Below are 21,220 nucleotides of genomic sequence, written 5' to 3'. Positions count from 1 at the left end.
TCTCCCTGCACCCAGCTGGCATGCTGGAGCCATCATGCTGCATGAAGGCAGAAGGTGGCTGTTTCTAATAGTAAAACCAAGGCTTTTCTGCTGGCTTTGGGGTTGCTGCACAGTATGATTGGGGTGTAGGAAGGGGGGGTGATGGAGGAAGAGTGATGTTATGCAACTGGGCAATATAGATGGGTTTTTGACGGCTTTGTCTGCACATGAAGTTACTCCACCTCCACCTAGGCCCGAAGAGGACAGGGCAGTGACACCCTCCTCCCCAGTGGTGCTATGCAGCTGCATAATGTGGCTAGGTTTCCCAGAGCTCAGTTTGCAGGTGAGGTCACCCCCAGGTCTAAAGAAGGCAGGCTTATGATACCTCCCACACCCAACTGGATATCTGTCTGCAACCTTTCACGTAAAGTGATGTTATGACAATAATCAAAGAGTTTTCCACCAGAGAACCTGGTTGCAAGTGTGGCTCTGCCCCTTACCTAGCCATGTGGACCTGGATAAGAACTTAACCTCTTGGATCCTTGATTTCCTCTTCTGTCCATTGGTAATAATGACAGCAACTACCTCTCCAGGTTATTATATCGCAGGAAAGGTGCTTTGTCAGCTGTAAATTCTAATTCACTGGCTATTTTTCAAGCTCATATTGCATACTAGGCACGGTGCTGCAGAGTCAGAGCTGACCGAGAGGCAGGGCAAGCAGGACAGTCAGAATAAGATGGTGGGCACCAGCAGGCACTTACTCCACCTCATGTCAAGCAAGACTTCTAGGAGGAGGTGACCCTTGCACTGAGTCTTGAAGGATAGATAGAAGTTTGCCAGAGAGGCAGGGAGACAGGCTTCAAGAAGATAGAGCAGAGTGTGCAAAGACGCAGGGGCGCCACTGGAGACTGGGTATCCATGAGAGTGGTGACCCGTGAGGCCAGAAGCAGATAAAGGGTGGTGTTGTCCTTTATCCAGAAGGTGAGGCAGCTATTGCTTGGTTTTAAGGTAAGGAGTCATGGTTTGCAGGCTTAGCAATATGGGTAGCTGTGTGGAGGACTGTGGAAAGTTAATAGGGAATAGGTGGGCGGGTGTGTGTGTCTGTGTGTGTGCAGAGACAGGATGACGACCTCAGAGGCTACTGCTGTCCTCCCAGTGAGAGCCAGGATGCTGTGTGGGCGGAGAGGACTGGCTGGATTGGTGATGTGGAAAGTAGAGTTGACTAGTTTCAGTGACTTATAGGGAATGGGGGAGAGAGGATGTCTTCGGCATTTCTAAATGGTGTGACTGTTGGCATTTTGGGAAGGACAGATTTTCACTGTGCAGGACAGTGCTATTTAGCACCTGGGGCCCTTGCCCACTAAATGTCCCCCTCATCATTGTGACAATAAAACCATCACTGCCATTTTTCCAAATGTTCCTGGTTGAAAATCACTAGACAGTAGTTTTACTAAGATGGGGACCAAAGGAGGAAAAATCGGATGGGAAGGGTCCCATTGTGGACTGTGTCGATTTCATGGTGCCTGAAGGACATCTTGATAGATGTGTCATGTAAACAGTTGGATCTAGGGATCCAGGACCTGAGAGTAGATCACACTGGAGATTCAGCTTTGAGAGTCGTCACCATGGCAGCCAGCCAGCTTGGAAAGACCCTGAGCTTTCCCGGGAGGATATTTAGCATGAGAAGGGGCAGGACTGTGTCATGCTTCACCTTCTGAGCTGGGGAGCACTGATAGAATTCTAGGGCCACTTTACAGGGAAGGGGAAACGTAAACTCTGCCAGAGCAAGTGGCTTCTCCAAGCGTTTCTTTTAATCCGTTTTGGCAGATTCTGTCCTTGGCCCAGCCAGTGCCCAGATACAGCTGGGGAGAGGTGGGTTTTGCCTCTTTTAGTTGAGGGCACTTTAATGTCTTGCTGGTAGGACCAAGTGTCTCAGTGACTGGGCTGTTACCATGGCTGCCTTGCCTTGGGTTTAGAAGTCTTGGTGCCTTAGTAAGGAGGCGTCTCAATTTGCTTGCTTTCCCTGCAGTGGCAGATTTTTCCTTGGCGCCCCCTGTGTTCTTGGTTCACTGATTAATAGACACTTGAGGATTTGTAGGGAGGCATTTAACATGCATCAGATACCATCACTAGCAGAGAGAGTGATTCACTGAGCTCTCTGCTATCTGCATCCCTCCCCAGCCACACAGTTTGACGCCGGGGAATTGCGTCTGGATCTGGGAAAGTGCAGTTTATATGTGTGATTCAGAGTCAGAGACTGTGGCTGTCTCCAAAGTCGGGGGTGCTCGGGGAGGTGGATGGTGAGGAGCCAAGGAGCTTTGCGCTTCCGTTTCCTTTATTTTTCTTCAAAGGGGAGAGTCATTCTGGGCTCAAGATCACCTGCAAGTTCTGTGCTCTACCTTCAGGCTTCCAGTAGTACCCACCCAGGGAGCTGGGACTTCCAGGCAGGGATGTGGAAGGCTGGTGATTTATTTTCAGAACAAGGAAACCAGTAAGAATGACTCCTTTGAAGCCCTTAACCTGTACCGAAGTTTTCTTCTTGCCTTGGAAATACAGTTTTGTCCTGTAGTCTTCATGGAGAATATTTCAACCTTTGTCTCCTGTTTTGGAGTTAAAGGACGTAGATTTGAATCCTGGCTCTGCCTCTACTGAGCTGTGTAATCTTGCACAGACCCCGTAACTTTTCCATCCTCAGCTTCCTCATCTGTAAAGTGATCATAATAGTATGTACCTCCTAGGAGTATAACCAGGCAGGAGATAATGCCTGCAGAGTACCTGGAATATGATATATGATATGGCATGATATGCTCGCTGAGTTACGTTACGGATATCTCTCTTTTATATTTCCTACCCCTCCTCCCTGCACACATTTTTACTAGCTGCAGGGTCAGGCACAGTGGCATGGTGGGCACTCTATTTAGGGATGGGAAGAACTAGTAGGTTTTTTAGGGAGCGGGGACCTCGATAAGGACAGCCACCCTTGTTGTTCGCTGTCTTGATACCCGGCACCGTTTAGGAGACTTTCACGGAGCCCACGCTGGCAGTGTGGGGCTGTAATTGGAACCAGTCCTGGCTCCAAACCCACACTCTTCCACTGACTTCAATACCTTTCTCCTGTTCCGTCCCCTCTCCTGTCCTACTTTGCCCCCACTCAACCAAAAAGACACAGGAAAGAAATACTGGACTCAAACCCAACATGTCTGTCAGGATATTCAGCCTGGGCTCAATGGTTTGCTCACTGAAAGGTCTGGGTACTCAGGGTCCTGTGGGCCAGGCACTTTCTTCCTGGTGTGCTCCTCAGCCTGGGGCTCCCTTCCTGAATGGGCATCAGTAGGAAACTGAGAAGGAAATGGGGTTGGGAGGGGGTTTCCGAAATCTTCCCATTTGCTTTACTAGAAGTGAGATAGGCAGAGAGAGCCCCTCCCTGACCGGATGTCCTCTCCCACTCCAGCACTGAGGCGGGGTGGCCCCCTTCCCCTGGTCATGGAGGGATGCGGGCCAGTGCCCCTGTGCGGTTGGCTCTGTCAGTGCCATTGCTAGAAGACCTTCAGAGGGGCAGCTGGGGAATAGGTGGTCTTAGGAGGTCCGGAGTGGGTTGTGAGAAAGCAGCGTGGGAGTGGAAGGTGCCCTAGCCAACTGGGGACAGCCCACCGCTATGGGAGCAGCTGCTGGAGGCTCCCTCCCCTGGAACGAGGCTGGACTGCTTTACCTCTCACACCCCGCTGACAACTCGATCTTTTCCAAACAAAGACCCTGTGCTTGAATTCCTCGCACCATCCCCTGGGCTCTGGCACAGCTAGCCCTCTGATCTGCGTGCTGATACTTTGCAGTACAGCCCCGGTTTATGGGGTAAAGTGCTAAATGTCAAGATTTATGTGGGTCATTCTACCCTGCACACCTGTGAGTGAGCACATATAGCCGACTTTGTGCCTGGCCCTGGTTTCCTTCTTCCATTACTGCTCTGACCTTGGAGGCACATGGGAAAAGTTACTAGCTGTATCTCCACCATGGTTAGTACCAGAGAGCACCCCCCTCTCCTGTCTCCACTTTCCGAGCCCTACCAGTGTGGCAGTGACATGGAGAAAAGGAACCTAGGCAAGCAGCACCCAGTGTCAGAGCTGGAAGGGCTCCCAGGGCTCATCGTCGCCAACCTATTCCCATTTTACAGATGAGGGGGCTGAGGCCCAGAGAGGGAAAGCCACTGTTTGCTTTCCAATTGCCTGGTGGTGGTGTTTGCCTTGGACAGATGAAATCCTTGAAGTATGGTGCAGAGGAGACGTCGTAATGTAGGAAAGGAGTTTGGCTTCCGAACTTGGATTCCAGTGGGAATCCTGAATCCTTCAGAAATGTATGGCCTTGGACCAATGACTTACCCCTCTTAAGCACAGTTCCTGGGGTAATGCATACAAGCATCTCAAACAGTTCTCACAGTGGCGGGCATTCAGGAGATGGTCCCTGTGTGTTTTTTTTTATTTTTATTTTTTTATCCTCACCCGAGGACATTTTTTCCATTTTTTGTTCAGATAGAGCGGGAGAGAGAGAGAGGAAGAGAGAGAGAGAGAGAAACATTGATGTAAAAGGGACACATCGAGTGGCTGCCACCTGCACGACCCAACCAGGGCCGGGGACAAACCGCAACTGAGGTACATGCCCTTAGCTGGAACCGAACCTGGACCACAAGCTGACGCTCTAACCGCTGAGCCAAACCGGCCAGGGTGGTCCCAGTGGTTTTTTAATGGATACTGGCTGACTGGCTGCACCGGACTATTAAAGCTGTGTATCTAAAAGAAAAAGCTTGACATAGGTATTGTCAACCTCAGTGTAAGCTTCCTGTGAGAGGGGCTGAAGGGACCTCACCCAGCCCCCACTATGGGGCTGTGACGGCTCCCTCCTGCGGCCAGGTGTGGGGAGTTGGACTGAGGTTCTAAGTCATAGCTCTGTAAGGGTCTTGCTTCGTTGTTTTCCCACCAAAATATCTCCTAATGCTCAGGATCTCTTCATCCTACTCATGTATTTCAGAAATCTCTTGACTCACTAACTGGTATGTTTCATGGCTTAATAGAAGCACAGAGCTGGAGAGGAGCATAAAGCCATCTTGGCAGATTTCAGGCCTGGGGTTTATGTTCTTTCTTTAGCAACATCTTGCCAAACGGTTTCCTGGCCTGAGCTCGAAAACTTCCAGGAGGCAGCCAGCCCACCTGATGTTCAGAGGCCACTCTGGCTGTGACCTTGTTGACACATAATTCCAGTGATTTACTTGATCCACTGAGTCTAGTTCTGCCATCTTGGAGTGCAGGGGACAAATCAAATGACTCTTCCTCGGGGTAGCCCTTCTGAAATGATGACAACCGTCACGTGCCCTGAGTCTTCAGGCCATGAAGTTCCAGTTCTGGTGGTGATGAGGCTTTGACCCAATAGTCACAGCCGATGCTTGTCTCTCCTAGACCTGCCCCAGCTTTCTGCTCTGGCCTGTGGGTGTGGTTACCAGAAGTGAAGCGGTATTTGGGTGGGGTCTGATCAGTTCAAATTGAATTTTTTATTTTATTTATTTTTTGACCTTCCTTGTTTTGGACTCTTTTTACTAAGCAAGTCCCAAGGTCCTGCTAGCTTTGTGACAGCTTTTCCACACTTTTGACTAATTCGGTTTGTAATTGGTCAATGCCACTAAACTAATACAAGTTCTGTATTATTTCCCAGAGCGGTCATAACAAGTTACCACAAACCTGGTGGTTTAAAACAATGAAAACATATCCTCTTACAGTTCTGGAGGGCAGAAGCCTGAAATCAAAGTGTTGGCAGGGTTGGTTCCTTTTGAAGGCTCTGAGGGAGAATCCATTCCATGCCTTTCTCTTTGTTTCTGGTAGTTTCTGACAGTTCTTGGTGTTCCTTGTCTTTGCCTCTGTGTTCAAATGGCCTTCTCCCTGGGTGTGTTTTTATGCCACTGGAATCCAGACCAACAGCCCTGGGTTTCTGTGCAAGTTGTCTTGACTGGGCAAAAAGATTATCTGCTCTAAAATATAATTTTCATGTTTGTTAGTGGAAATTAGTCAGCGGAAAATGGATTTTGTTTAATGCAGGAAATTGATTTTAAAACAATGTATGATTTTTTTTTCATAATCCTTGTTTTCAGGAACTAGCATTAATTTATGGTTAGTAATAACTATGACCTGTAGCAGTTCTCTAACCTTCCCAGACCTTAGTTTCCTCATCTGTAAAACAAAGACATCGGGTGAGGTGAGCTCTGTCATTTTCAGCTCTCAACTCTTAATACTGTGGTTCCTGGAAAGCAAGGGTTACCCTTTACGATAAAGGTCTCAAATTGGTTTAATATACTGACTGAGAATTTATAGCTGTTGACTAAGAAGACAGGTTATCATTCATGAATCTGAAAACTCTCTTCTCTTGCTCACCTTAAACAGAATACAGAGGCTGTGATGTTAAACATGCCCCTCCCTCTTCTTGATTACTCAGGCAGTGTAAGACACTATGGGATTGGCGGCTAGCTGGCTCTCAAATACTTGCTACATGAATGAATGAATATGCTATGTCACATATCTTTGTTGGAGGCAAGTAATACAGTATCATGTAGTCTAGTAATTGTGGGCCTTTTAAATATTCCTCCTGAATACCTAGCAGAAGCAATTATTTTTCAGTGCACGGGACAATGCCCAATTAACTGAGCCACACTGGCCAGAGAAGCAATTAGTTTTAAAAGAGGTTGGCCCTGGCCGGTTTGGCTCAACGGTTGGAGAGTTGGCCTGCAGACCAGAGAGTCCTGGGTTTGGTTCCCGCTAGGGGCACGTACCAAAAAAATTAAAAAAAAAAAAAATATATATATATATATAAACTTGTCCTCAGTTTTGCCCTGGCCGGTTTGGCTCAGCGGTTAGAGCGTCAGCCTGCGGTCCTGAGGGACCCGGGTTCGGTTCCCGCTAAGGGCATGTACCTCGGATGCAGTTTGTCCCCGGCCCTGGTCGGTTGTGCAGGTGGCAGCCACTCGATGTGTCCCTTCACATCGATGTTTCTCTCTCTCTGTTCCTCTCTCTCCCTCCCGCTCTACCTGAACAAAAAATGGAAAAATGTCCTCTGGTGAGGATAAAAAAAGAAAAAAAGAAAATAAAAGAGGTTGGCAATGTTTCGAAGGTGCTTTCTGGAGCAGTTTCCTTATCTGTGATGTGGGCAACTGTTGAGGCCTGAACTCTGGGGCCTGTATTCTGAACACCACAGTGAACTGTGTATTTTTCAGGTTGGCGTGGGAGGTCTGTGAACTTGTCCCAGGTAGCATGCACCTGGTCGAATGCTTTTCTGTTGTAAGAGTTCCTGCTTGCTGTCGGTGGTCCCTGCGGGTGTTCCCTGGTACCTCTCTGCCTTTGAATCCTTTAGGGAGAGCACGGTTGGTGGTGCCTCTTTGGATTTTCACTCTTTGGGAGAAACAGTCGGCTGGCTGTGCTTACCTCTTTAGGAGAGCAGTCAGGGAAGGCTCAGGGCGAGGCTACTTCCATTGTTGTTGGGAAGATTCTTCTAAGGATTTTTTTGTGAGAAGGAGAGTTTTTGGCCTATTTTTGCCATCTTCTTTTACATAAGACATTTTTTCTTTAAAATAGGTCTCTTCCTAAAAGGAAGCTATTCTTTAGACTCAGAGGTGTTGGTACAGGACAGGGGTTGCAAATTCAGATGTCCCTACAGGCTTAGCAGTTAACCAAAAGGCAGACTGTGTTTATGATCTCCAGTTTGCGTTTGGAAGACTCAGTTCACTCCATTTATCTTGTTTTTCCAATTCGGGTTGAGTCGGGGTACAGAGGTATTTCTCTTCTGGTAAGATAAATAGAAATGCAGGTGTGATGACAGACAGCACTAGGCGGACACCCTCAGCATCGGGAGGCGGTAGGGAGTGTGGTGACTGAGGTGAGCCAAAGGTGCCACTTCTTACGGGGCCCACTGTTGCCACAGTTTCCGGTTTTCCAAGATAAGCTGGATATTTATATGAAGTTTTCCTATTTTTAACCTTTGGCTCAATTTATTTATTTATTTATTTATTTATTTATTTATTTATAATTCTTTTCTGAGGATATTTTTTTCACAGATTTTTAGAGAATAAAAGGGAAGGAGGGAGGGGTGGAAGAGAGAGAAACATCTATGTGAAAGAGACCTGTCAATGGGTTGCCTCCCGCCTGCACCCAGACAGGGCTGGGGATAGACCTACAACCCAGTTATGTGCCCTTGACTGGGAATTGAACCTATGACTTTCAGTGAGTGGGCCGGTGCTCTCACCACTGAGCCACACCGACCAGGGCTGGCTCAATTTTTAAAATTTATGTGGCTGAAATAAAAATAATTTGGGGGACCTTTTTTTCTTTCTTTCTTTGCAGTTCATCAGTTTGAAACCTCTGATACATATTGGTGCAAATTAATACAAGGGATGGGCTCCCAGGTCATCCCCCTCTATGGTTGGTCTGGGTGGGGTCCTAGCAGAGCTGTGTGGAGGGGACCGCCGTGCTTACCCTCGCATACAGATGTGGAAGAATCCAAGATATGTAAAGTAAAAAGCAAGTTATAGAATAATGTGTACTGTTTTGTTTATGTACATTTTTTCAAAAAGATGTATATGTATATACATAAAATTTTAAGTGCATAAAAATTTCATAAAGTTAAAAAACCCTTAAAAGTCCAACCAAGGATACACAAAAGACTGGTAAGGGTGTTGCCTCTGAGACTGACACTGAATTGGAAGGAAGAAAGGGAGCGTCTGCTGTTTTAGCTTCTACTCTTCTATGACACGTAGGACCTCGTCTTTGGAAGGTAAAATGAAAGGAGTTGGGAAGTGTTGCAGTGTGAAGAGTGTAAGCCTTCAGTGCTGAGCACTGAGAAAATGAAAGAGCAGAGGGGCCTGGAGTGATCAGGAAAGACTCCTGGGAAGAGAAGAGGCTTTGAAGGTTAGGCAGAATTCATTAGAGAAAAGGATGGCAGGAGCCCAAGCACAGAGGTAGAAAAGATAGGGTGACTTGGGGACTGGTGAATAGTTAAATATGGCAGGAGCCAAGAGTGTAGGGAAGTGATGAGAGATAAGGAGACTGCAGGAGCCACAGAGGGTGTGTGACGGGAGACAGTGGAATGGGAGCTGTGCTCCAGCATGACCGATCTGGCAACAGGGAGGAGGAAGTTTGAAGGCAGGGCCACAGGGTGGGAGCGTCTCACGTGGCCTCTTCTGGCTCCCAGGTAGCTGTCACTGACCCCTGCTAGGGTGTTGCTTGGTGAATAAACCTGATGAATAAGCTCATGGCACTTTCTGTTCCTCCACTCCCAGGAGTGTGGGCTTTGGAAGCTTGCCAACCTCGGCTGGTGCTCAGTGTGGTTCCTGCACCCCTGAAGCCAGCTTGTCTTCCCAGACACTTCGGAGGGTCTGTAGGGCGACTGGCCTTTGACTGAAGTGCAGCTACTAAGAACAAGCCCACACTTTGGAGTCAGGCAGATCTGAGCGTGAATTCTGACCTTGCCGCTCACTGGTTATGTAGCCTTGGGAAGGCACTTGACCTTTGGGCCTCAATGTCCTCATTTACAAATGAGGTTAATATGATATAACTTCTAGGGTTGTTGTACCTAACAGGTTGATGCTTAGCAAACAGGTGTGCCTTGCTTTACTTTTCTGTCATGACACCTCTGACCTATAGGTATGTATATTTATATTACAGGAGTAGGTAAAAGTAGGTTTACAGTTGTTCGTATTGAAAATAATACAGTAATTAATAAATTATATAATAATAAACTCTTATGCATACTCACAACTGTAAACCTAATTTTGCCCACCCCTGTATTTATGTTTACATATAAAATATATATTTATTTTATATACGGCTATATCAGTCTAGTCTATTGGATTGTAAGTTCCTATTCAGTGGGGATAATTATGTTCTAAACATTGTTTTACCCCAAGGCACTCATAATATTAGGCACATAGTAGGGCTGCATAAATGTTGGACAAATGGAGTTTGTGTTCTCAAATAATCTCCAGTCCTTGTAGCAACTGACTTGTGATTGAGTCAGATGTGTCTGTGGGCTAGGGCACATATCCACGGGAAAAACAAGTTTGGTTCGGCTAACATGTCAGGATGGCTTGTGATCATTTTACTGTGGCACTTGATGTTTATACATTTTGGGAGACCTTCTTTTAAAATATATAAAATTATAGAAGGCATATCAACACATTGCTAGGGCCCTTCCCAGGGCCTTGGAAGGGGCTTGTGAAAGTGAGGGGCCCTAGAGTTTGAGATTTATTTGTTTCATAGTAAATCATCTCAGCATTTAGAGATTTGTAGACCATTCACTACAGGCAGTAGTAGGAGTTATGAAGGATGTGGAGATTTCTAAAAGGTAAAAATTGCTGGTAATGGGTTCAGGTTTTAGTAAAACTGTCAACCCAAGTAGACTCAGAATAAAATCCCCTGTAATTATTATTTTTTCATTCAACAAATATTTATTGAGCACCTACTATGTTCTAGGCACTATGTAGGCACTGAATGTAGCTATGGAAACAGAAGTCATTATCCCATGGAGCTTATTTTTCTGAGGTCATCTGCATTGTGACCGCATCTGGACCTAGGTTGCAAAGAGTCACAGTGTTGATCTGAGGCCGTGGGGATAAAGCCACGGGCAGGAAAGGCACTTTAGTTCCTTAGTGTCCTTTTCTGACCCCTTTCGCTTTCTCCTTTCCAGGCCTTTTCGGGGAGTGAGAGCCACATGGTTAAATCGATGCTGATTGGACTGAGCCATCCTAAGCAGTGATGAAAGAATCATAGATGATTACTAGGGGACGTGGGTATGGTGGCCTGTAACTGCTCAATCCCTTCCTGGCCCTGACTGCATGAAATGCATGTTACCCCCACTATCTGAAAATAGAGATTTCCTGCAGAACCTTTGTAAGCTGAAAGAGTGTAAAGCGAAGAAGTAATTACCACTAGTTTATGTGGAAAATTTTTTGCGTTCTCAGACTCCACCAAATAACTTATCAAATCATACCAAATAACACATGAAACCTAAAATAACCCTACCATGTAGTAAAAACAGTTATGCACAAAATAAGTCGATAAAGCACAGATGCTCACAGACACAGTTCGACATCTTGGCAGCTTGAGGCTGAATGCAGTTCCCTGGGAAGGAGCTGGCGGTGCACGCTCGCCACTCGGGGTGCCTGCTCCCTCCGTCTGCTCGCTGCTCGGGTGCCTGCTCCCTCCGTCTGCTCGCTGCAGAACAAGTGCTGAGCGTTATTTTTGCTTTTCACCTTTTCCGTAGAAGTGAAAATCCTCTTTGGATGTCTTTCAGTCATCAAAAACAGGTACTAAAGTAGGTCTTTCATAAAAGCGAGAGGTGCAACTTGAACTTTCAAAAACTGGGGGACACCTGTAGTGATATAGGAGCCATTGTTTCTCCAGCAAAGGCCCCGCTGTGGGGCTTGTTTCGGCCACGGTGTGGCAGAACAAAACTGAGCAGTTTGTTCTGACTCCAGAGTTTGTTAAGTGGGGGTGTTTCTTATGTCCTATTTCTGGAGGGGCAGCCAACCCCACAGTCTCGAAGAAGAGAAACTTCGAGGTTTGGAGACAAAGCGCCTCCCTCGCTGTTTACTCCCAGTCAGGACTCTGCTTGGCTGCAGCAGGGTGGTGACTCAGAGCTGGAGCGATGTTCCTGAACCGTTGCCAGACTTTGCATCAGGGGCGGGGAGGAAATTGAATGAATGAGTAGGAGCAAGTGGCTGCTAGATTTGTAACACCTTGGGAGGCAGCTGCTCCAGAACCGAAATTGAGAGCAAACAGGTGGGCCGGGAGCCTCCGCTTTGCCGCTGCACGTGGCCTGGCCCACCCTTTTTGTCTGACCTGAACAGGGGATTTCATGAGGCCACCATGAAGCTCAAGGAAAGAGTGAGTGTATCTGTGCCTTTCCTAGCGAGAACAGGAGAGCAGGTTAGTCCTGACTGGTTTCATAAGGATTCTATAGTCTGGTTCAGGAGACAAAGGGAGTTTTGGATGGTTTGGTTGGGAGCGCCTACAGTTACAACAACCACAACCTGCTTTAATTGGGAATAAACAGGACAAAAGTGTCATTAGCTACACCTCCCTGATGTCACTACAGAGGATATTCTGTTGGCAAGTGATGTTGGGGAGGCCAGCTGTTCTGCCTGGTTCCTTTGTGTTTTCAATTATGTGTAGTGTTGAAACATTTCAGTCTGTGGCTCTGGCCATAGGCTGAGATCAACCTCAGCGCCTTAAATTGTTGCAGCTAGACGATCCCAAAAACATCACCTGGTCCAGCCTTCTCGTGTTCCACATAAAGAACCTGACTTATTGAAGAGCAGTGAACAGAAGCATAAGACGGGGTGTTCTCTGAGGTCAGAAATATTTCCTGTGCAATTTGAAAACTTCTCTGGAGTGTGTCCCTCGCTGTGCTCAGCCCGCTGGAAGGCTTTTCTTTTCGGGCAGCACTTTCCAAACCATGAGACTAAACCCAGTGCGGGTCAGAGTGTGGCTGAAGGAAGGCGCCTCTTGATCGTAAACTACTTTGTCTAGCAGGCAAGTTCTTTCGATAGACGCTTAAGCAGGAGGCTGGGTGTTGTGCCTTAACTCAAAAGGAAGAAAATGTGTTTTTGAGCTGCTGTTCTATGGCGGGCTAATAATACTGGAGCCTGCGACATGGAAAAAGACAAAACGACTTGATTAGAGTGGTGTTTTAGAGCTAGCCCAAGAAAAACCTAACAGGCACGAGGTTTGAGCGTCTGCTATGGGCCACACACATTATCAGTGCTCTTCATAACAATCTTGTCAGGTTGCAATGGTCTCTCTTTACAGATAAAGAAGCCAGCTCTCAGACAGATCACTAACTCATGCAAGGTGGTGCACAGCCTTTGTGTGGCAGAGCTGGGATTTGACTCCGAATGGTCTGCAAGCCTCTCCACATGGGGAGTCTAACCTCTCCTTGGACATATGAGGAAACCAAGACCCAGAGAGGCTGCCCCCCCACCCCCCCGGGATGGGACTGGTTTGGCAGTAACAAAGCTGGTGTGCTGCTCCTATTATGTTGCTTCCCTGCCACCTTTTTGAAAGAGAATTAGGGAAGGGAGGCTATCTGGGTTGGATTTCCTCATTCTATCAGGAGTTTGGCTTTAATCTTTTCATGATTATTGAGGTTCTATGAAGCCAAAATCAAAACATCCTCGTAACCAAGCAGCAATCCTAAGTACTGGGGCCCCAGGATAGAACTTGAGAAGCAGATGGGTTCTCAGCGTGGGTGACTGGGTCAGAAGAAATGAGTGATGAAATGAGTTGGCCACCAAGTGGATCTGCAAACATCTGGAGAACCTAATGTAATGGAGAGCTTTCCCAGTCGTGCTGGATGACTTCAGTCTGTTGATTACAGTTTGGAAAGGACAGATGTCCCTCTTTGCAAGATGTGAGAGCTTTGAGTTCACTGTTTATTTTGCGACTCTCTCATGCCCAGCTCTGTCTGTGCCTGGGCCCTTTGGCACCTCTGGGTGAGGAGAGCAGTTACTGACTGCTCCAGGTGATGGGTCTGGGCTTTGGCTGGATTTCAGTGTCTCCGCCTAGCTGGGTATGTGATTGAGTCAGGTGTGGCAAGAGTGGGGCAGGCTCTTCCTTGGTCTGCGTCATGCACCCCAGGGCTGGTAGAGCCTCCCAGCCTGGGTGTAGGGTCCTTTATGAGGGCCCAGGGCCCCTGCCTTGCCCACTCTGTTGGCTGACATCAGAAAACATGGGTTCTGCACAGCCTCTTCCTGAAGGTGATGTGTGTTTGTGCTCAGGCTGTTGAGGTAAAGGAGTTCAAGTGCCTGCTTCATGGTATCACTATTCTGTGCCGCAGGAGATACTGGAGAAGTAAGTAAAGGGCTGCTCTCAGCCCTCCGGGCACTTAGGATCTTACTGGAGATAGGGGAGGGGTGAGGAGAACAAACACACACGAAATCAGTGGAGAGCAGTATGAGAGAGTGTATAATCAGCCACCAAATTGTAGGTTTCACACCAAGTACTCTCCCCGTTCACAAAAGTGAGATCCAGGTAATGTTGGTATTATCCTCCTATGTGTTTTTAATCACTCAGTAATTTCCTCTCCGGTGTTTGCATTCCGGTCTTTGATTCTCTCTGAGTGTACTAACTGTCCCTTGCAGAGGTGGGGATGTTGCAGGAGAGGGCTAATTTTTTCAAATTATATCTTAGCATAATTGGGAGACAGCCAAGGATGGGAGCGTTCTTGGCACATCAGTGTCTCATTCTTCTTCGGACAGTAAGAGCAGAAAGCCACTACCTTCTGTGGCTTAGGACCCTTTAGGTTCTTGTCTCTTTGTTCCCTGAGTCCAGACTTCTGTAGGGTGAGTGAGCCTATTTGGAGGCATGGCCTCACATTAAAGTAGGAGTCTCCTTAGTCATTTCTCATTCATTCTGCAGCTATAACAGTGCTAGCCACTCTTATAGGCTGATGATTAACAGTGAAAAGACAGGAAAGGTCCTTGCTGTCCTGGAACACACACATTAGTCAGGAAGACATAATAACAAACACCTACATAAGTAAGAAAAGTGACAGTTAGTAATAATTAAAATAAGGTAATGTACTGTGAAGTGACTGGAAGCCGGCTTCAGTGGGTGGTTGGGAAGGGCTCTGAGATGATGATGATTCTGCTGAGGTCTGAATGACAAGGAACCAGCCATGAGAGTGGGGCAGAGAGCATCTGACAGGACAGCTTGTACAAAGGCTGCTACGTAGGAAGGAGCTTGGCGTTCAAGGAGCAGAAAGGAGGCCAGTGTGGCTGGGACAGGCTGGGAAAGGAGGAGAGTGGTATAAGAAGAGGAGGAGCTAAGCAGGGGTCAAGTCATCTAGGATCTTCTAACCCAAGATAAGGAGCCTGGAGTGGTGCTGTTAATGGAAATAAGGACACCTGGGGAGCAGTATCAGGCTTGATGAGAGTGGGGGGAGGAGACTCATTCTATTTTTGCCCTGTTAAAATTTAGACACCAGTAGTCATTACCATAGTCAAGGCACAGTCAGGTTTTGCAAACGTTAATTGAATGCCTTCTGTATGCCAGGCATTGTGCAAGGCTCTCGGATGTATGTGTCCTCATTTTATCCTCACAACCTTTTGGAAGGATAGTATTCTTTATTGGCAAATGAAAGAGCTGAGGCTCAGCGAGGTGAGGTGGCTTGCTCTGATTTGAACCCAGATCTTCTGACCGAAAGGCTCTGGGCTGACTTGTTGCTCAGGGCAGATATTGAAGGAGGCTGGTTAGTACTATTTCCACTTGGAGAGAGTATGGGAACCACATGTTGGCTTATCAAGGCCTGATTCCTACACATCCGGTAGAAGGGCCTGCCAGAGTTGACTCCCGTGTGCAGCAAGCTGTTGGGAATCTTGACATTTTCCAAATAGTGTGAGCTCCAAAGACCATGTCAAGACTCTCAGCCTCCTTGAGAAACGTCACATGAACAACACTGACACTCTGTACTGAATGAGCAGTTTCGTAAAAGGGTTAAGTAAAATAAAACAAAAGGAGCTTGAGAAATGTTGAGGGAATGTGGAAAGCTGTTCAACTCTTGGTGGCTACATCTCTCGACTCTGCAGCCCAAATGGAAACCAAAGAAGATGGGGAGGCAGTGTGTTGTGCTCTTGGAATTTCAGTTACCAATTTGGAGACCTAGCTAAGAGCACATCAGGTTACCCAGAATCCTTGGTTTTCTCAGACACAGGGATTTGGAACCAAGTGCTGAACTAGCCTAGAGGCAGGCTGAAAGGAGCTCCGGGCCTGCAGGGTGCCGCACGGTGCTCCGGGAGCCACACGAGGAGCCCGAAGGTCCAGAGCGGCACACGCTGTCCAGCGGGCCAGGGGGAAGAGCCTTGACAGAGTCCCTCCTCAGGCTTTGAGACCGGGTACATTTCTTACCTTTGAAGCTGTTTCTTCTCTTTAGAACACGGGCCCAGTAAGAGCTAACGCTGACAGAGCAGCGTTGTCGCGCTGAGCGTGCCGATACCACCGCTGTCAGAAAACAGGCTCCTCGGGGACCCTGACCTCCACTCCTGAACGCTGTTCACATGAGTCCAGGACTTCCGGCTGTGTCCCCAAAATTGCCATGCTAAGTAATTGGCACCTTCATGTTTAACCAACCAGAGCCACTGCACATAGTCAAACTCTACGTGCATGGAAAATTAATTTTGAGAAAATGTTGCAAGAGACTACAAGACCCGTTTACATGTTGACTAGTCTTGTCCTGTGGTTGTAGGTGGGCTCTTCCTGACATTGAGCTCAAGTCGGTCTCCACACCTCGCTGGTCCTCACTCTGTTCTCTTCTGTGTTTGCTGTCAGACTTCTTCAGGGCCTAATCCAAGTCCTTCCCAGCCCTGGGCCTGTGAAGATGAGCTTATTTGAGTGGACGGTTACCCGTGGCCCGCCTTCACAGGGATCATCCTCCCTGCCCCTTGTCCTTGCCCAGGCAGGACTGGCTGCTGCTCAGCGTGGAGGGGCCGTTCCTGGGAGGAGAGGGGGGTCTAAGGATCAAGGCTAGGCTGTCTGTTACCTCATTTGCCAAGTTACTTTCCCAGTAGCCTAAAGAGAAACAGTAGCCCTTGTATGGAGGAGTTTCTATGCTCCCTTGAAACCAGCCACCTAGCTTTCGGCCGGGCCATCTCTATCACCACCAAGGAGTAAGGTGGCAATTCAGGTTTAAGAACAGGTATTTCGGGGGATTTGTCTGTGCCTGCTAAGTGCATCTTGAGACAGGGTTATAGTACATGAGATTCTTCATGGGTTTTAGAAAATCAGAAAATGGCAGGCTAGGGACTTTGGGGCTAAGGGGTTGGGAGACAGCAGGAAAAGTCAGAACAGTTGGCAATCTCCAAATGGGTGTAGGGATTCAGCACTTACTGGCAGCCTTGGTTTGGTAAGGGTGAGCCCGGAGTAGTAGTAGATCAGAACACAGGAGCTGACTGTCACTGTGGATATGTCATCTACCCTTTCTGGGCCTCCCTTTCCTCACCTGTGGCCTGGTATGATGAAACACAACCTGCCCTGCTGGGTATTTGGGAAGATTGAATGAAATAAAATAGCCCAAGGACCTAACTCTCCCTCCTTTGCTCTAAAAATGCTGAACCAGAAGCTTTGCCATTAGCAAGATGGGTGAGTTTGATCAGAAATGATCGGATTTTAAGACCTCAGTATTCCAGAGGCATTACTTTGGTTCATCTCTTTTCTCAATGTATGAGTCTTTTTTTCTTCTTTAGATTTAGTGTTCCAATGACATCCCATAACTCGAATCCTGTTTCCTAATGTGTAACATGGAGATAAAAATATCTGTCCTGCCTAACTCAGCGCATGCTTGGGAGGGTCAAATGCGATGAGGAATGTGACCACATGTAAAGCTTCATGTAAATGCAGGAAATGATGCTGATGGTGCTGTGGTTGTTAACTTTTTTTGACAAAAAGGGCAACCTTCATATTAGGGAGGAAAGGTTGGGAAGCTGCCTCTAGATTTGATGAAATGACAGCTGTATTTTTGTCCACTTTTAAAAAACCATCTTCCCTCTAATGTTAGAATGTAAAATTTATCTTAGCTCAGGATTTACTTGCCCAAGACTCGGCTTGTTTAAGCTGGTACGAGCTGGGTGTGGGGAGCCCAGGAGTTGCTGTTAAGGTTGTGTGGTATGTATGGACTGCCTGCTGGATGCTGCTCCAAGCACACAGAGGATTCACTCTTTGCCTGATTCCACCAGAGCTCCACCCAGCTGACCCTGTGACAGGACCAAAGGCTGTCTGGGGACTACCTAGGGCCATATTGGGGTTGTCAGTCAGACTTTGGGAGGGAGGGAGGAAGGAAGGAAAGGGACGAAAGGGAGTAGCAATGGATGGTGCTGTTTTCCTGATGTCTTTTCTTTAGAGATTTCTCTTACGGCCAGAAAGCTGCCAGCCCCACAGACTCCTAAGGGAAGGGGACAGCAGGTTGTCATGCAAAGAGCATCACATTTAGAAATAGAAGACCTGGATTCATGTCTCAGTTTTGTCACTGATTAACGAAGTTATCCTGAACAAGTCACTTAACCTCTCTGAGCCATTTTCTCCTCCATAAGATGGGCTTGACGGTATTAATCGCAAAGATGCGTAAGGAAAGGTTGGGAAGCTGCCTCTAGATTTGATGAAATGACAGCTGTCTGAACTGGAGAACCCTTGAGAAGTGATAGTGGATAGTGGTGTTGTTGCTTTGTTGTTTTTCCCGTTAAGAGCAGGGCATTTTTTTCTGCAGGTGGAAATGAGGCAGGCTTAGATTAGAGTTTGTGTTTTCAGATTCCCTGGTGAATGGAGATGCCAGTCTAAAAGGAGCTGGATGTAAATAAAGCCTAACCCTTGAACTTGGTGTAAGGACTTCTGAAGCAGGTGTTAAGAGAGCCTGCTTCCCATTCTTATCTAGATGCTCATGTCTTAACTCTGAGTTTTTGGGAAGATCAGGCTGCTGCCTGCCAGATGATGAAGTCATAGGATTCCAAGGGCTTGCCTGGAACCAGGAGCTGGGAGTCCGGTGGCTGGCGGTGGTTGGGAGGGGTGAGAGGGTGTTGGGGTGGTGCATAATCGCAGGACCTGGGAGCAGTCTGGCTCTGCCTGCTGCACACAGCCTGTTGGGAATCAGGCTGCTCTAACCTCAGTGCCAGCATACCCTGGACACCAGAGTGCAGGGTGCTCAGACCAGGCTCCAGGGCAGAGTAAGAAAAACTTTGTAACTTAGAGATTTTTTTCTTTTTAAATCTTCTACGAGTCTCCAGGGTGGCTCAATGCTCACGTTGGAGACGGGGCTAATATTTTAGCAAACTGAAATGATATATGGACTCTGACAGCAAAAGCATCTTAATCATCTGTGTTTGGAACCTTAAAAAATGACCATGCCCTGGTCATCTTACCTCTGGGATGTTGTTGTTATTATTATTATTATTTTGCCTTTATTAATTTTTAGAAAGAGACAAAGGGAGAGGGGGGAGAGAGAAATAGAAACATCGATGAGAGAGAACATCGACTGGCCGCCTCCTGCATGCCCCACTGGGGATCGGGTTCACAACCTGGGCATGGGCCCTGACTGGGAATTGAACTGGTGATCTCTTGGTGCATGGGTCGGTACTCAACCACTGAGCCACATTGGCCGGGCTGAGACTTTAACCCAAGGAACTAATTTGAATGGCAGAAGAAGTTTATACTCAAAGATGCATTTATTAAAACAGTTGGCAGGGAGGACACCTAAAATATCCAGCATTAGAAGAAGATTAATCTTTCTAGAATGTAAATGCAATAGGCTGAGGACTTTCTTGTTCACTGTGTCTCCAGCACCTAAAGCAGAGCCTGGTACACAGATGGCCAGTGAATATTTTTTGAACAGTTGGTAATATGAGAAAAATTATATCTACATGATGAGATTATTATTCAGCTATTTCAAATGAAGAAGTCTTAATGACATAGGACATTTTCTGTGTTCATAGGATATGATAAAAAAAAAAACAGGATACATATTTCTAAATACAGTAAAATCACAATTTTTTTTAATAGAAGGAGAAAACAACAAAAAACCTAGGAAGGAGACTATGCCCAGGTATATGTCTAGATGGTGAGATCATAGATGACTTTTTTTTTCTGTCTATATTTTCTAAAATTTCTCAAATGGCTGCTTTTGTGATTGGGGAAAGCTTTAAAACAAATCATATTCTTTTCAAAAGAAGGAGGTTAGGTTTATTCAGGGAACAACCCAGCAGCTTCTAGAGCTAGCTCCTCCTTCCTTTCAAAGAACCAAGCAGCCTTTGTGAACACACAAAACACCTACACACACTGGTTGTGCCTGTCAGCTTGGTGTGGAAGCTGATCCCTCCTAACTTCAAAAGGGTGCTAGAAGCCCTCCAGTGTTGAGACTGAGCAGGTCATGTTGCAGAGACATGCTCATCTATTTATGTCCCACCCCTGAGGTGAAGACGTTTTGTAGTAGGGAGAAGAATTTTAAGAAGATAGATTTTTCTGGGTGGGTGGTTAATTCTTAAAATTCTTTCCCTGGTTCATGGGTTTGGGAAGCCGTTGAAAGTGCTGTCTGCTTCCTTCATTCTTGTTTCAGCTTGTGCCGTCTTCAAGTAACTTTTTGCTAAGCCACTCAGCTTGTTGGGAGTTGGTGCTTCGTAGGATGTCCCTCTGAGATGCAGCGTGTTCTTGGTGCCATCCCTAGAATTCAAGTCCCCGTGTCTTAGGTGGCTGGTGGCACCTAAACTGGAAGTTCTTGCCCCCCCCCACCCCTCAATTTTTATTTATTGATTGATTTGAGAGGGAGAGAGAGAGAAACATCGGTTTGTTGTTCAACTTATTTATGCATACATTGGTTAAATCTTGTACGTGCCCTGACTAGGGATCAAACCCACAACCTTGGCATATCAGGACGATGCTCTGACCCACTGAGCTACTCAACCAGGGCTGAGCTGGAAGTTCTTGGCTTTTGAATACAGCTGGATTAAGTGCCGCTCAGCAGAAAGGCCCACTTTCTTACCCTGGGAGGAATCTGATGACCAGGGGTCCTCAGACATTCCGACCTGTTGTTGTGTCTGGCATCCTTTTCACTCATGTGCCTGCTTTAATGATCTCTCTTTCTTTCTCTTTAGCCATAACCAGCAGACCACAGCATTCAGGCATCCTGTGAGTGGGCAGTTTTCTCCAGAAAACAGTGAATTTATTCTTCAAGAAGAGTAAGTACTTTTATATATTCTCCTTTTCCAGGCAGAGTTTGGGAGCTTAAAAGTGTTTGCTTGAAACAAAGCTTGTTGGACTGTTTTCTCTCTCAGCTAGAGGGGCTCAGGGTGGGCTGGTTGACTGAAGGTGAAATGCGAGAATTTTGTTTTTCAGCCTCTGGACTTCCCTCAGTGGGATGAGGTGGAAGGAGGGCGGTGATGGGGGGATGTGCTGCGATTGGTATTGTCAGAGCCTCTTAAAAGCTCTGCCCCTTGAACGAATTATTTTCCTCAAGCAACATCTAACACATTCATCTGGTGTGAAAATACCTTAAATATAGCCTCAGACCGAGCAAGCCTCCAAAGGGAGCCTCAAATAAGAGTCCAAAGCTAGGGCTTAGAAGAGAGGAGGGCGGGTGACACCCCTTGTTCCTGACCATTCTGAGCTCTTATGCTTGCTTTTCCTGACACAGGAACTTCCTTGCTCCACAATCCCGTTTCAGCAGGGCCCCTGGGATGCTC

The 21,220-nt window shown here is 47.0% G+C and overlaps 1 protein-coding gene across 1 annotated transcript in view; it reads left to right on the top strand.

Moving 5' to 3' along the window:
* The window catches only part of PLEKHA7 (pleckstrin homology domain containing A7), a 203,870-nt gene that overhangs the window by 114,546 nt on the left and 68,104 nt on the right, over positions 1 to 21,220 (top strand). Inside the window, exon 4 of the mRNA XM_036259722.1 lies at positions 20,633 to 20,716. Within this exon, the coding sequence (XP_036115615.1) occupies positions 20,633 to 20,716 (84 nt within the window). The remainder of the gene's footprint in view (positions 1 to 20,632; positions 20,717 to 21,220) is intronic.

The sequence above is a fragment of the Molossus molossus genome, unplaced genomic scaffold (assembly GCF_014108415.1).
Source record: "Molossus molossus isolate mMolMol1 unplaced genomic scaffold, mMolMol1.p scaffold_m16_p_13, whole genome shotgun sequence".
Taxonomy (NCBI): Eukaryota; Metazoa; Chordata; class Mammalia; order Chiroptera; family Molossidae; genus Molossus; species Molossus molossus.
The sequence above is the reverse complement of the archived record's forward strand: the minus strand, read 5'-3'. Positions and strand labels throughout refer to the sequence as shown.